This window comes from Cetorhinus maximus, chromosome 12 (genome assembly GCF_964194155.1).
Source record: "Cetorhinus maximus chromosome 12, sCetMax3.hap1.1, whole genome shotgun sequence".
NCBI classification, from domain to species: domain Eukaryota; kingdom Metazoa; phylum Chordata; class Chondrichthyes; order Lamniformes; family Cetorhinidae; genus Cetorhinus; species Cetorhinus maximus.
Window position 1 is genome coordinate 99,371,966 of NC_135890.1, and position 17,126 is coordinate 99,389,091.

The 17,126-nt window shown below is 42.2% G+C and overlaps 1 protein-coding gene across 2 annotated transcripts in view; it reads left to right on the top strand.

Annotated features, from left to right (window-relative positions):
• Positions 1-17,126, top strand: part of rasal1a (RAS protein activator like 1a (GAP1 like)) — a 286,840-nt gene that overhangs the window by 56,263 nt on the left and 213,451 nt on the right. For both annotated transcript variants that reach the window (XM_078554231.1, XM_078554232.1), the window contains exon 5: positions 12,754-12,883. In XM_078554231.1, coding sequence (XP_078410357.1) covers positions 12,754-12,883 — 130 coding nt within the window. The remainder of the gene's footprint in view (positions 1-12,753; positions 12,884-17,126) is intronic.

The window sequence follows — 17,126 nt, forward strand, 5'->3', positions numbered from 1 at the left end:
CTGCTTTTCAATGCTAACACCGATAGCTTTGCCGATTGGCTCCCATAATGGACAGTTACTCAGCTTATGCTTTTTACTTGAATGTCTTCATCCGTATATGTTTTGAGTTTGGCAGTTGTTTCTTCTAAACTTAATTGATGTTCACCATTATTCAGATATCTGAAGGTATGTTCTCCAATTACTGTAGTGGAAGCTCCTGTGTCCACTTCCATTCTAACAGGTTTGCCATTTACTTTCACTGTGACAAATATTGGTTCTGTTTTTCCAACTTTCAGATTGAGCAATGAGTAAATGTCTGAATTTGTTGTTTCAGGCTCTTCTACATTGTAGATTTCATTGGGCTTCTTCTTTTGTTTACAAGGCTGCTTGAATCTTTCCTTGCACTGCCTCAATATATGTCCATTTCTGTGACAATAATAGCATTCGATTTTTTTAAACTGCCAATCACTAAAAGACTATTTGTTTCCACCTCTATTAAAATTAATCTTCCATTTCGCTGCCAAGTTATTTTTCTTTATTTTTCGGCTATCGGGGGCTGTTTCCCATGCAAGGCCTTAAAGGTAAGTCCTGGCTTCTGCATGTCACACTTGTCCAGGTGTGTTTTGGGCTGGCGTGTTTGCCGCTGGCACAATGGTAAATCGGGTGTGAGGAGGACAATTCCAGTCGGGCCTTATTTTTAACCCCCTTAGCGGGATGCAAATTGTGTTCACGCTGGCCTCCAGCGGAATTCGTGTTCCGCCACGGTGGACACCATCGGATGGTCCCACTGTGATTTCACTCCAGCGTAAAACCAATTTCTGCTCCTCACCCCAAATTCCACCCCCCCCACCCCCAACAACTGCCATGAAGCTCATCGCCAACCATCCTGAGAGTTTGCTACTTTCTCTCCCTCCTGAACCTAGACTGGTGATTTATCTGAGAGAGGCAGAGGTAGATGAAGTGGAATCAAAGAGAGGCGATGCATGACATTGGGAAAGAAAAGAATTGTGATAAATGTGCTTTCCAGATTTCATGCTTACTCAATCAAGAAAACCAACCCCATCTAGTATATGAAATAGAGGAAAAGTGTAGGAGGTGGAAGCAGAGAAAAGGAGTTCGACAAACAATGAAGACATCACATTTCGTAAGGCCCTATTGAAACATTAATCCTTAAAGGGGATCAAATGAATATGGAAGAATACATTGTCTGAGAGCAGATTGTTCATCATGAATTTCTCTACTCAACATTAGAAAAAGATTTACTGCCCAGGTACAGTAATCTTGCACAAGAAGTGAAAATCCTCATCTTTGAAGGAAGTGTAAGGAAAGCATAGTGGGAGATGTAGGAAAGTTAGAGAGGTCCGGGAGAAGAAAATACTTGCAGGAAGAGGAAAAATTACAGAAAGACACTGAGGTATATTGAAATTATGTGAGAGTAATGCAATTGTTCCACCTTAGGGAAACAATGTGTTAAAATATGACAACCAAAATGATCCAGTGGGAACAAGAAAGAGCTAACACCTTACAAAAGCAAAACACTGCGAATGCTGGAAATGTGAAATAAAAACAGAAAATGCTGGAAATAGCCAGCAGGTCTGGCAGCTTCCAAGGAGAACGAAACTGAGTTAATGTTTCAGGTCAATGACCTTTCATCCGAACCCATCAGAGCTAACACCTTGGCCTGCATTTTACGGGAGGGTGAGAATTGCTCCCCTCCCTGAAGCAAAGTTGGCCGGAAACCAACTCCCTCCTTGCCAGCCCGCCCAGCAGGAGAGTGGGACTTCCACCCTTCACTCAGGAGGAAGCCCTGCCCTCGGGAGCTGCCGGCCAATCAAGTTGGCCGGCAGCTCCATCAGTGCCAGCAGTGCCAGAGCTAAGTAGTGGGCGCTGCTGGGTCTGCAGGAAGAAGGCTCGTGCAAGGTGATGGCTGCCCTGGGAAGGTAAGGCTTGGTGTTTTATGGCAGGGAGGGATTCCAGAGCCCATAGAGGGGTAGAGGGAGGCGTGGGGGGGCTGGCTTCTTTTGGGCAGGTGGCGCGGAAGGAAGGGTGTGTGATATCTTGGGGATAGTGCCCCTGATGCACGCAGGGCACCCCCTGAAGGTTGTGTCCCCCGCTTCCTTCCCATTATTTCTCATCTAGGCCTTTAAAAACGTCCCGTCACCCCTGACCAACCGCCCAACCATGTTATGGTGTGGTCAGCGTATTATTCAGATCAGCAGGCTTGATAACAAACCTAAATGACCCTTAATTTTTATTTACATATGGTGGGCAGGCTGCCAATTTTGGTGCCCGCCCACCTAGCCTATTATGGGGGTGAGCTCATGCATGGGTGGGTAGGTGGTGCATTAGCCTATTTTACCTATTTTAACCTATTTTATGTGCCTCGCCCCCTCCAGCCAAAAACATGCCCAATGGGGGCACGTAAAATCCAGCCCCTTGTTGCTGAGTGTTAAGGTTCTTGAAGAGGAATATAAAATTGACATTTTCTCTTGCACGTGTTATGGGAAAATGAATGAGTTTAATATTTTAGAGTTGGTTTGACTTTATAATCTGTTTAAAAATTAGAAAGACATTGGAACCAAATTCATCATAGCTGTAGGAGGAAGTTGAATGATTGAAGCAATGATGTGATTTGTTAATAGTTATTAGTGTAGAGTTTGCTGCATTAAGATCCCATTAACAACTCTTGGCTAATCAGAAATATGGATGAAGAATGATGATGCTGGATATGTGGCTGTAATATGCACATAGTGCTTTTACAGCCAGAGATGGATGTTCCTGTTGCAAAGTGGCAATTTCATTTTAAAATATCAAGTATATTGATAACATAGGCCTTACAAGTTAAGCACACAGGGTGACAAGGTCTTTGAATAGAAAGTAGAGAGCGAATTACGTAAGTGCTTTCTTATTATTCTATTCCAATCTTTATCTGCAGGTTATTTTTACTGCATTTTATTTAAACAGTTCTATTTTCGAAAATGTTTTTTTGTGTTGGGTTTTGGCTCAGCCCTTTTTTGAGACTATGGATTTATCTCGCCGTGTGTTATTTGGTGAAAGAGGAGAAGAGGGGTAACCAGTGGGTGCCAGGTGGGTGAGATGGTACCAGGAGAGGACGGTGTCCACCTGCTTTTGTCCTCCAACCCAAGTGTACAGGCAATGGTCCACTTATCTTTGATTTGTCCAAGGAACTGTGTCTGCGTCGACGAAGTTTGCAATCTACCTTGCAGTCAAGCTGCCAGTGCCTGATGTGTTCACTTCAACCTTCAACTTTTGTACCAAGGTTCTTTGTGAGCAACCACATGGACAGCAGCAATATGAGTCAATAGGCAGTACATAGAGAGATCAGATGGATGTCTGGTGTCTCGCTTGGTACTGTATGTATCAGTTTCCCTATGGAGAACCTTTCAAATGCCAGAAATTCTCTGGTGATACCGTGGAATCCCGTGACTCTACATATTCCAATACACACAAACTTGGTGAATAACAAGTGGTGTCACTCCACCAAGGTACAAGTCACATGTGACAGTCAACCCAGGGTTGCATGATTTGGGTTCCAAAATGGCCGTGCTCTGCCACTCCAGCAGCTGCACAAGTGCCCCCCCTCCGTCCTCTCTTGAGAATATGTATACTTAACGGAGTGGGGGAATGGGAGATGACGGAGGAGATGTTGACAATCTGAGAGACAGCACCATCAATTGTGCACGTTTCACCCATGCCTGCTATCGGGCACATTCTCACCATGCCCAGCAAATCTGCGTGACAGCGCACCTAACGGCAGTGATGAAATTATTGAGACCCCTGTCAACAACTTTCACCGTACAAACCCCAAACCTGTCCAAGGTAGAGAGAACCTATTGCATTTGGGAACCCAGGGACTCTACTGCAGTTGTCTGAGCATTTATTGGAAATGCTGCAACAGTCCTTAGGGCTGAGGTGTGGCAACTCAGACGTCATTGGAGTTTTAAAAAAAATTTATAATCGGTTTATTGAAAAATCATAGCGGAACGTGCCGAATTGTGATGATGAAACAAATAGAACAAGTAATCATAATTCATGACATAGTTATAAAAAAATCAGTAAAATGAAAAAGTGTATAAAATAATAAAAGGATTGCACAATTAATTATCATTCCAGCACATGCATAATTACAATATGTTGCAAAATACAGGTCTCCTTAATTTACAGAATAGAAATGAAAGGTCCACTGCATGCCTCATTCTGTATTATAGTCCATGGATCATATGTTGTCAGGTTGAGTTCATTAAATTATCTATCATATACATGCTATTTATGAGTTTTATGAAGTATGGAATTGGGCTATCTTACAATCTATTTGTTCAAGAGCTTATTTTCTCCTTCATTCTATTGCATGTGTACTTTCATATAGTTTGGCAAGAGCTTGTTCACATGCTCTTTGGTAAGTCCAGCATTCCAAACAGGCACTACGTATTCAACTTAATTACATAATTATTAAACACAGTGAATAGGTCACGATTGAGATACTTCTATTGCATTGCACTTTTGGAAATTCAATCTCACTCTTTTGCTGTTGCCCATCCACTCATCAAAGTGGGTCCCTTTGCATGTGAGATGAGTCACCTTGAATACAACACTCCAAGAGGGTCAGTCATCCACATATAGCGATGAATAGACATGATGATATCATTGCAGGCATTGCTTATGATGGCTAAAAATGTAATAGTGTCTAATTTGGTTCCTTGTGGGACCACAACATGTAGTGTTATCCAGCTGGACGCAACATCATGCATTGCAATGCTGTGCCTCTATCTATGAACAAAGCTCAGGTGTAAGTATTAGACTCTTCCACAATTGCTGTCATATATTGAAGGCTGCTTTGCACAGTTCCCAATGACTGCACCAACCATTGATGCTGAGAAAACTTCAGCTGAGGTCCAGACCCCAGGCATCATTGGCTAAGGGTGACTGTGAGCTGGCCCTGTACATAGCAGAAACATGCTGCACCTCTGCTAGCACCAACTGCTCTTACCCACTGATGCTCTGTACATCACCCAATGTGTCCTTCTGATCCTCAGTGATGAGGTCCTTATGGGTGGAGGGACCAGGGATGACACTTTGGAGGATTATAGAGTTAGCGACGTTACAGGTTCTGGCTTGTTCAGTGTAGCTGATTTTGCTTCTCGCACATCGAGACACAGAGAATAACAATACATGTCCCAGTGCTGTCCTTATGAGAACCTCTCATAAATAGCTTTCAGCAGAGTGAGAGACATGGTATTGCACTTCAGGGTGTGCTTTGATTTTAGGGAATGAGTGGGTGAATAGGAATAGAAGACAGAAAAGGAAAATCCTATTACAAACCTCGAGCTGCGGAAATATTTCCTACATTCACATCCTCTGCCACTCAGTGATATCTCAGTCCAGAAACTGCAGGGCTGCCACCTCATAGGCAGTAATTTTGGGGTTTATCCTCCTTTTCTTTTAATATGCGTCTCCTAGTGCAAGCAGATTAGGAGGTGACAAAATCAAATTTTAAGAAGGACATAGTGATTCCTCTGTGTCACTGTGCAGCCCAAATGCATCATGCAGCTACATTACATGGAAGGATTTACTCATGGGAAAAGCATTGAAGAATGTGAGTGAAGGAACACACTTTTTGTGGAGGAGTTTACTTCTATTGGTGATGCCATTGCATATGTGGAATTATGGACTGTATTCAAAAAGGAGCTGAGGGATACTCCTGGTGTACTGGCCAATATTTACCTTGCAACCAGCGTCACTAAAACTGATGATTTATTCGTAACAACATTGCTGTTTGTGGGATCTTGCTATGCTCAAGTTGGCTGCCATGTTTCCACCACATTACAACCATAATTACGGGCGGGATCTTCCACTCTGAAGTCTGAGTTCGGTTGCGGACTCGAAAGTGTGAGTGATTCCCACTGGGGGGCAGGACAGCTGAACACACGCCATCTTGCACCCTTGGCGGGGGCGGGCAGGAAGTTGCCCTACCTGCGTTACCTCATGGGCTTCAAGGTCTGGGCGCCATATTTAAAGTGCACCCGGACAGCCTCCCTCCCCTCCCCCTTTAGCCTGCCTCCCAAGCCCAGCCTCCGCTCCACCCTTTCCACCTTACCCCACACCCCCTCCCAGCCTTTGCACAGCTTGTGCTACTGGCACCTGATATGAGTGAAGTTATGAGCAGCCCTCAAGAAGGCGGAAGCAGTGTCCACTGACCTCAAAGTCGTGGAAGCAATGAATCTCTTCAGGTGCGTGCCACTTGTATATCATTGTAAAACTGAATGTTCTAATTTCCTGCTGGCAGGGAACTTAAGTTGAAGGTGGAACTTAATTCCGGCGAGGTGTCCTTTTTAATGAGCATGCATGACATGCTGATACATACAAAAGGACTTCCTGACATTGTTCGCCAGGAAACTCAACCCGTCTTTAAATTCCCAAGAATAGAATTCGTGTTGCTTCGTCTGATTTTTGGCCTCAGGCCTAATTAAGTTCCCCCGCCCACCACGCTTCCTGCTGCTGCTGGGACTGGAAGATTCCAACTTACATTTCCCGTAAACGTTTTGGGAGGCCCTGAGGTTTGATAGGTGCTCTCGAAATGCACCTTTCTTTCTTTTCTTTGATATAAATTCAGAGATGAGCAAGAAGAGATCTTGCTATTTTAAGATAAAGTTTTGCTGGATGATACTTAAAGGAGGTGGGCAGTTCTAATAAAGGCAAAGTTCATTGCTGTCAGATTGACCAAAAAGCTAAGTTTCTTTAGGCCAAATTTCTGGGATTGATTCCACACCCAACCATAATTTGTGCTATCGGCCCAGTTACTTACTCTTCCTTCATTGTCTAATATGCTGTAGTACAGTTACTTTACTCTTAATTGTCTCTGATGTTTCTAGATGATATACTCTTCATAGAACAATTGGCAGGACTATATACATATTTCTCATCATGTTTTGGCTCCTTTTCAAATAATAGCCAGGGCTCCCTCTTGTAGACATCATTCACGGAGGCATTGCTTATTTGTTTAACTTCATCTTTTATATATCACCAAGGAAATAACTGTAGTCAGATATTAATTACAAATAAGTTATTGAGCACTGTTGGCTGCTACCAAGTGGTAGTTTTGGCATTGATGTAGCAGCTCACAAGTGAAGCAATATACAATGTTAGATGAAACAATTCCTTCATGGGAGGTTACCCTGAATAACCCACGATTCAGACAAATTTGTGGCTCTGCGAATGTGCTTTTAGACTCATTTAAAATTTTAATTTTCATGACATAACTGATCATCTTACTATGATTTTTACAATTGGTTACGTATTCAACCTTTGATGGAGTACAGTACTGTACAGACCAATACTGTGCTATGAATAGGCTCAATGGATAATCATTTTCACTAGCAAAAGTACATTGTAAAAGGGTTACTATTCAGGTTTGCACATTTATGGCAATCATGGTGCTGAGTTTGAGCTTGCCGAGTTTAATTGTAGCACGAGTGCTATCGTTAATTGGTAGTAAAACTCCTAAAATATTAGAATAAATTCTAACATTCAGACTGTTAAGAAGTTTGTCTGAAATTGCTCTGCTAATTTAGTACAGTTACTAACCCATTTGAAATAAATGGGGTAAACCCTCTGATAATAGCGACAGAGAATTTCAGATGAGTACATTAAGTATTTGCCTATTAATCACGGCTTGAGGCAACATAATTTTAGGGGCTTCATTTTGATAAGTTCATGTCACATTGAATTTATTTTGCAATGGCATAGCTTTAGAAGCAATGGGGGGAGAGCTCATCAGAAGTCCCAGCCATCAGTTTGAAATGGTGGATTCTGAAATCCAGTGTCCTTTTTATTCCTCGACCATGTCCCTGTCCCTTTTTCATAGTTTGGACTTCACCATGCTAAAATGAACCTCTAGGTTGCAACAGGCCATTTAAGTAAAACATGTACAGGATGCTTTGTTCTGATGTTTGAATAACAGAAAAATCGAAATGTAGCTCTTACTTCGGTTTGTGTTACCCAACAATATCACGACAGAGATGAGGAGAAACTTTTTCTCTCAGAGGGTTGTGCACCTTTGGAATTCTCAGCCTCAGAAGGCGGTGGAGGTGGGGGTCATTGAATATTTTTAAGGCAGAGGTAGATAGGTTCTTGTTAGGCGAGGGAATCAAAGGACATCAGGGTTAGATGGGAATGTGGAAATCGAAACACAAGAATGGCGGAGCAGGCTCGAGGGGACGAATGGTCTACTCCTGTTCCTATTTCTTATGTTCTAATTTATATAAAGAGATGACCAGTATTTAGGCTTCTGTTCTGTGTGTCATTTATCAGACTCCTTCCAAAGTAACAGCCTGAAGAGAGAATTTCTCCTCAGAGACTATCAGATTCAGTTTTGCTTCTGTTGTTGATGCCATTACACATGTGGAATTATGGATTATTGTCTGAGGTGCTTGTTTAGCCAACTTGATACTGATAAAGTGAGGCATCACTTAAGGAAAAAAAAGGAAAGCCAACATGGTGTCAACTTCAATTTCTCCCAAATTGGATATATTAGAGATTGATACAGGCTAAATCTACTGCTAAAATGCCCAATGATATGCTTCACAACCACCAGCCAAGGACCACACTGCAAAAGCAATGATCTTTCCTTGACTCATTTCAACTATACTTCTGATTTCTCTAAGTACAGCTACCAGTTAACTCTTGAACTTTGGATGGCTTTGTGCTGCCAACTTATGTTCTCTAAGAATTGGGTCAAAACTGCTGCAATTAATTTTGCTTCAGCGCTTTACAGTCGACATTGAGTAAAAACCTTCATTGCATTTATTGGAGGTGAATTCAGAACCTAGCAGTGGGATGGCCTAGTGTCCTGATTTACTCTGTCAGCCAGTTCTAAGATAAAATAATATTTCAAGGGTGATGCACTGTGTATAGAGGAGGAATTAAATGATGTGCAAACTATTGAATAAAACTGCAGTTGCAGAAAGCAGGCCACAGGGTTAACCACACTATGCTACATGTCCTCTTGCTGAGCAGAAGCAGACTATTATTGGTGATTCCAAAGGCAGTGCCACTTTCAATAGTTTTTTTTTCTTGTGGACATTTAAATATTAAGATTCCAATCCATCAGCCTTTAGATTTTCCAGTGATTGTACTCTGTGCTTGGAATAGTCAGCCAAAGTGGAGGCTAATTTATAATTGAAAGAGCAATTCTTTTCTATCTCCACTGAACATGATTTGAAAACTCTGCTGGAGTCTTACCCCTCTGAAAGGCACACACCCCTTCACGTCAATAGAAAAACAAAATAAAAAGAGAGAACGGCAGAGGATCTTACTTCATTGCTTCTTTATCTTTTTTTTTGCAAATAAAACAGTCAGGTAGAAAGTTAGTTGTTCCACTGTCCTAATGGCCCATTCAGTTGACACCTTGGACCTCAGCATTAGAGGAAGTTGGAAAACATAAATGTTACAACATGGAAACAGGCCCTTTGGCTCCACGTTGTTGTTAACTCTCCATATGGGGAAATCTGAGGGCTGCTATGAAGCAGAAATATTGCCAAAACTTAGAGGTTTACTGGCACATGTGAAATTCAGGCCTTCACTGTAATGTTAACACTAGGATTAAATATCAATGGTGTAAGAACTTAACTTGAGTTTCAGACATTATCTGACCTGAATGAACATGCGTAACTTCACCTTGCTGAGTAAATGGGAACTATGTTACAAATGGACTCCAGATACGTTGAGGAACAAGGGTAGATTTTCCCGGTTTCCTCGGACATTTGGATTGTCTTGACGCAGTATATCCAGGAAAATTGAGCAGGGAGACGCACCCACCTGTGAGGGAGTCCATCTGATCTTCCATATATTAATTTACATGGGCAGAAAATTGGTTGGGCGCCATATGGCTCCATCCATTTACTGTGCCCAGGTGATTCAGTAGCCCAAGGTACTGGAACAGCAGAACTGGACTGAATCACCATCAGCATTACTGATGAGTTAACAATCCAAACAGTTTGAATCAAAATGTGTCCCATATAAGTATTTACAAATACCTTCATCTATTCACAAATATCTATTTACAAATACCCCACTAAATAACTGGTGCACCATTTTATAGGCATCACTTGTGACGGCTTTCTTTCTGGCTGTCAACTTAAAAGATAGTCAAATAAAATAAATTCACTTTTTAAAATAAGAACAAATACCCATTCCAGATAAAACAGGTGAGTAATGAATGCTGACTCTGCCCATTCTAACAGATTTATATGTTGCAGTATCATTAACATGGCAATCTTAACTTGCTCACCAGGTGATAGCTTTTCCCGAATGCCTGATTATAGGCTGTGTAAGGTTTGAACAGGGGCTGTATTATTATCAGTCAGCATTAGGCAGCATGCAATATTCAGAAGGTTGGATTTCTAAAATGTTTAATGATAAAAGAATACGTAACTGAATTAAATTGAACCAAAATTAAACAATACAGTACTTAGAGATCAGACACCAGCTGCATTAAGTTTGAGTATAATATGTAACCACTCTTTGGATTTCTCACTGGAGCATAAGACCTCTATGACCTTCCTTTATCATTTCAACTGATTGCTCTGAAGTGAAGATGCAACAAAGGGGATTCCCATTTACATGAAGGCATTAACTGAATCTAACTGGTGAAAAAGAAAGATTTACAAACTGAACTGCCCTGGTGGACCCATCGTTTCAACCTGTTCTTGCCCCACACAACTAATTTCTTCCTAACGCAACTATTTTTTCTCCCCTTGTCCAGTCTGTTCCCATCCACATCCACATCCACAACCCTTCCACCACTTTAATAGTTTCCAGTTTCCTGGCCCTAACCAACTCCTTTTCACCATTGATGCCCAATGCCCCCACATTTTGACACCACCCCCCTCACCAGGATGGCCTGAGCACCCTCTGTTTCTTTCTTGAATGGTTCCATCCAATACTGCCCTCCTATGGCTGGCTGATCTTGGTCTCATGTTGAACAACTTTTTGACTTCATTCGAAATAAAAGGTGATGCTATTGCAATCTGTATGGGCCCTAACTATGCTGGTTTTTTGTGAGTTATGTGGAACTCTTTTTGTTCCATTCCTACTTGGCTCCCCTCTCTCACCTCTTTTTCCAGTACACTGATGAATGTACCGGTGCCATTTCCTGCTCTCATCCTGAATTGGAAAATATCACTAATTTCATTTCTATTTTCCACCTTTCCCACATCTTCATGTGATCCATTTCTGACTCGCTGCTTAATTTCCTCAACTTCTTTGTCCCATTACCATCTCCTTTTGTCTTGCACCATCATCCTTTTACCATTTAATCTTTCCTGCCCTCCACCCTATCATGGAGCTTCCCTTTGTTCCTTTCCCACAGCTTTCTGGGTAGAATTTCACAGACCCCCCCACTAGCAGGTTTCCAGGCTGTGGAGGGGGGATAGGAGATCCGGTAAAATTCCTCGTGTGCCTTTCTCGCCTTCTCCTCATTCATGTCTGCCTGAAATTTTATGGGGGGTGGGGCAGGCGAAGCCTAGGGCAGCCCACCCATTCTTGCCCCAATTGAGGCCTTTAACTGGTCAATTAATGGCACTTAAGGGCTACTTCCTGCTCGGTTGCAGTTTTGAGTCCAGTGGGAGGAAGTCAACGATGGTAGTGGGGGAAGGGTGCTGAAGCCAGACAGATGACCCTGTTTGGGTTAGAGTGGGAAATGGTAGGCCCTCCATCACTGACCCCCTTTCCTGATTGGAGTCCCCCTTCTAAGAAGTCTGGCCCACCCCTCCCCACCACACTCTTTCCAAACCAACCCCCGCTTCCCTTGCCCACCCTCCCGGGGCCTCCACTCATGTCACCACTGCGAGACCCCCAGATTTACCTGTGTCTTAGCCTCCCAGCACTTAGAATCTGGGGACCAAGTGTAGTCCCAGGAGTGGCCACTGCTCCTGGTGACACTGTTGGGGATTACAGAGCTGCCAGCCAATCTCTCTCTGAGGCGGGGTTTCTTCCCGGGTGAAAGGTGGAAGTCCCACCTTCAGCCAGTGAACGCTCTATGCAACATCAAATGGCCGTGGGGCAATTGACATCGGTGGGAACACGTTACTCGCTGACTTTTTTTGGGAAAGCTTGCCAACTGAAAAATCCTGCCCTCTGTTTGTGAATGAGGTAGGATTCTCATTGCGAATGGGGAGGACTCTGACTGGGAAAGGTGGGAAGTGGTTGTCAACCCATGACTGGAGTGGGTGGCCTGACTGGGACAGGTAGAACAGGGATGCTACCAAGATTTTTAATTTGTATAGCAAAGGAAAATTTGAGTTGTACATTCTTGACAGTATTGAAAAAAAATCTTTCCATACCACTGCTGTATACACAGCTTTCGACCTTAGCATTATGTGTATATAAATGAAATATGAAGGCCCCAAATGCTTTACGTCTGTTGTTGCTCTCCAGCACTGACTGTGCCAGAGTTTGTGGTTATGTGGGAGGACACACTTAGCTGAGCGCAAGCAAATGCAAGTGTCACTTTGGCAAGAAGTCTCCTCCACAGATCATGTACAATTTACTTATTATGAAATTTATTTCATCTCCTGAAGAAAATTTCTGATAAGACATCGTGCACAGTTAAAAGGTCGGATCAGAGAAAATATTATTATGAAAAAGCAATATAATGGAAGAGAGTAGAACTTGGTTGATTTCAAAGTTTTGCCTGTTTGCTGTTTTCCAGCTATATTCTAAATATATGTGTTATAATGGGAACTGATATTCTTCTAGGAATTGACAATTGGATAAACCTGACTCGGATTAACCCGGATGAAGAGATTCAAGGAGAGATACACCTGGGCTTAGAAATACTCCAAGACCGGCAGACAAAAGCACTTAGATGTCAGCTTATTGAAGCCAGGTGAGAGGGAATTGATCTGTAAAGGATACGCATCCACAAAATAAAATTTGCATTTCATAATAATGAAGAGAATGCCCACCCACGTATTTCTGTTGCACACAAGATGATCTTCAGTTATGATTGTGCCATTCCTTTAAATCCATCTCTCTCATCAGACTGATTGTTACTCATATACTTTCTCTGGTTTGTTGAATATATTTTTCACTTTTGCCCGTGTAAAATGTCTAGGGTCACTTTTCTATGTTAAAGACACAATCTAAATGCAAGTTCTTGCTATTAATATAAGGTCTTAAGATGTGGGTGTTCTGGAACATAGTGCTGAATTTTACACCCTCTGGGAGATGGGTTGGCAGGTGGGGAAGGCATAACTTGGGCTATGCCATTGGTGCTGCTTCGCGCACCTATGTCTCACCCGCCACAATTTTTCTTGTGGTGGGCAAAGGCTGGCACCGTGTGAAGTCCAGCAGCTTTCACCAATTGGGCTGAGGTGGGCAAGGTTTCCAGGCTTTCTGAGTCCATCAGAGGTTCCTCAAAGTCTCCCTGACCCACCGCCCCCCCTCATGGTCTCCTCTTACCCCCCAGCCTGTCTACTCTGGATCCCACCGCCCTCATCAGGGCCTGCCAGCTTTACCCTGGCGAGACCCTCTCCCCTCCACTTGACTTTGCATCCAGCTCCAGCGGCAATCATTGTTGAGGACTGGCTGCAGCCCCAGCAGTGGCCACCCCTCCTGGTGGCGCTGATGGGACCAGGGAGCTGCCAACTATTTGATTAATTTGAAGGGCTGAAGGCCTACTAGGAGCAACTTAATGGCTGTCTGGCCATTAGATTTCTATGGGGCAAGTCAATAGAGTGGTGCTGGGCTGGCTTTTGACATTCACGCCAATGGGGTGTTAGGGATCCTGGCCTAGCATAGAACCTTGGCCATTGTTTACACAGTGCTACATTTAATGTGTACTGCAACACATAGAAATGGCAGCCAGAAGTATTCCAATTTTGTTCCTATTTTTAACCGGGATTGATTGAATTGTATAGTCATTTGTTGTATAAAATGCAATGGACTGCAGTCAATTGTTATTAAGACAGTTTAGACAGGGGTCTGCCAAGTTTGATCATAGTGGTCACTGGGAGCACAGGAAGACTTGGAGAGATCGTACTTGGGTGCCAACAGACCTTTTTTTTTGAGGATTCCCAATGTTTATCAGCTTTTCCAATCATCCTTGCTATCTACTGAATTCAACGTATTATGGACCTGATATGAAGCCAAGGTGAATGAAAAAAATATATAATAACTTTCAAATGAGAGAAACATTTGGAGATGCAAAATCTGACATGATGAATAATAAATGAGATTTACAACAAGATATGTCTGGGCTACCTTCAGCCCACACCCTCAACTGATTGTTTCGAGTATGTTAGCAGTGGTTATTTTTTATGCTTCCATGGGATGTGGGTGCTGCAGGCACAGCCAGCATTTGTTACCCATCCTTAATTGCCCTTGAAAAGGTGGTAGTGAGCTGCCTTCTTGAACTGCTGCAGTCCATCTGGTTTGACTTTTCTGCAGCAGTTTGGTACAACTGAGTGACTTGCTAGGCGATTTCAGAGGGCAGTTAAGGGTCATTGCTGCGGTCGGACCAAATAAGGGCGGCAGATTCCCTTCCCTAAAGGACATTAGTTAACCACATGTGTTTTAAAAACAATTGATAGTTATGATGGTTTCATGGTCACCATTACTGAGATTAGCTTTTAATTCCAGATTTATTAATTAAATTTAATTCTACCAATTGCCATGTTAGGATTAGCCTGGGTTAATTAAGGGCTTTTACAGTACTAATCAAGTGACATTACCACTACACTACACTCTCCCTCACGGTACAAGGTGTCAGCTGTGGCTCAGTTCATAGCACCCTCGCCTTTGAATCAGAAGGTTGTGGGTTCATGTCCCACTCCCGGAAACCAAGAAACTGTGATTGTACTCGAAAGAGTTGCAATCTGTGACTGTTGATAACTCGAAAGATTTTTTTCATAGCACCCTTGCCTTTGAATCAGAAGGTTGTGGGTTCATGTCCCACTCCCGGAAACCAAGAACTGTGAATGTACTCGAAAGAGTTGAAAAAGACCCTCCCTCATGGTACTGGTAGACAATCTTATGCAGCTGCAAGCTACCCAAATGTAACACCAAAATTCACTAAGACCAGCTTTAGTGAGGTTACTTTTAGGTTACAGCTGGCTGTGTAAGATCGGTGCACTGGAAAATCAGTGACGACAGCATTGGATCTGACACAGTATAAAAGCAGCTGGATAAATGGGAAGTCATCTGCACTCTGCATAAGTAAATCTCCGTTATTGATGCTATAAAATGGTGATTCTTTTTTATTGCAGATTATGAATTCTGAAATTTCCATCATTAGGATTATCTGGCTGAGACTCACTGAATATCATAAATTTTAATCATGCAAGTTGGTCTTCACAATTCACTTGTAACTTTGTTAACTTGTAAATTGTGAGGTCAGTTCACATTCTGAATATTTATAAGCTCCAGTGACATCTTCTTTTCTGCATGTGAAAATAGAAGGTTTTTCTGCTGGCAACAGTTCCAACAGAGACTTGCATTTCCTCTTGGAGTTAATGAACTGTATCCGTTCACCAGTCAATTCAACACCACTTCAATGCTTAATGAAGGCCAGGGGTGGGGGAGGCTGGCGGGGGATCGATGGTAATAGTCTCTTCTTGAACCAGTTGATTTATGATGGCATACTGACCATCATTCAACTGCTTTAAACAATGCCAATGATCTATAGCATTTCTGTCAACTGTAACTCCTGTGGTCAGAATGTACTTTTAGTGTTCTAATGTATAGCTGCAGAGGAAGAAAGTGATGTTAAACACATCAGATTATATTGAGTCCAAATGAATTAATGGCTCTAAGGGAACAGCAGTGTTTTCAGGTCGGCTGCTAAATCATTGATGGGATAAGCCAGGACTTGTGTTCTGTTTTTTCAGTCTTGTTTCAGATCTCCAGCATCTGCAGCATTTTGCTTCCGGTTCATTAAGAAAAGTAAGATTGCAAAGCAAACAAAGGCACTTTGATGTGTATGTATGTAAATGCACAAATTATATTCTGAATTCAATTGGTGAGCTAAAGGCATAAATTGCTCTGTGGAAATTATGTACTGCTGATGGCACTCTGCACAGGTGGAAATCCTGCAATACTACAAATCCCACAGACCATTCCTGCTGGCTCTTGGATCTACGGGGTGCATGATGAAATCATTTGCCCTGGTAAACAGTGTGCCTGTGACCTGCTTCATGAATGAATGCAGCCTGGCTGATGTAACATATATCTCCAATCTGCTGGTTCAGGCTTTCCCAACCTGAGGAAATCATTTCTCTGTATCTAACCCATCGAAACCCTTAATTATTTTAAATATCTCAATTAGCTCACCCCTTAACTTTTGAAACTCAAAGTAATTAGAGCCATTTTTATGCAACTTGTCTTCATAATTTAACCCTTTAAATTCTGGTACTATTCTTGTGAATCCCCTTGAAATAAAGGCCAACATTTCATCAGCCTTTCTGACTGATGTTTGTGCTTGTACACTGGCTTATAGTGATTAGTGCACATGGAAATCTAAATCCTTTTGCACTTCCACAGCTCCTAGTTTGTCACCATTAAGAAAATATTCAGTTATCTCTCTCAGATTTCAAGCAAGTCAGCTCAGATTTCCCCACTTTGAACTTGATTTGTCATAGTTTGCCTTAATCCCTATCTCTTTGGAACTATTTTCTGACTGTCCATTATAGCGATGATTATCTAGTCCACTGGTACAAAGGGTTCTGTAGTCAGTTAGCATTTTTATGTTCCTATAGCAATGTAAAGTCAATATAAAATCAAACTTACTTTGCAGCATGAGTACTTAAGTATTAAATAATGTTCTTGTGTAAGACTATACAAATTTATGTAGATATTTTTAGTGACTGCAATTTATTAAGTTAGTGCAGAGCACATGTAGTGACCAAAATTAACTGCACTGCAGAAATAAGCAAAAGCAACCTTTAGCTCAGCCATTCTTTCATGGTCTCCATTAAAAGAACGCTTCACAATTCAAACAAAAAAGTTGTAATTTCCCATTACGAGTCTGACTTGGTAGTATCCTAGCATCCTATTTTTGAACAACACCTTAAATAACGTCACCAACACCCCACTCAACCCCTCCACTGCTTCTGGGTTGTCAGAATGCTTGT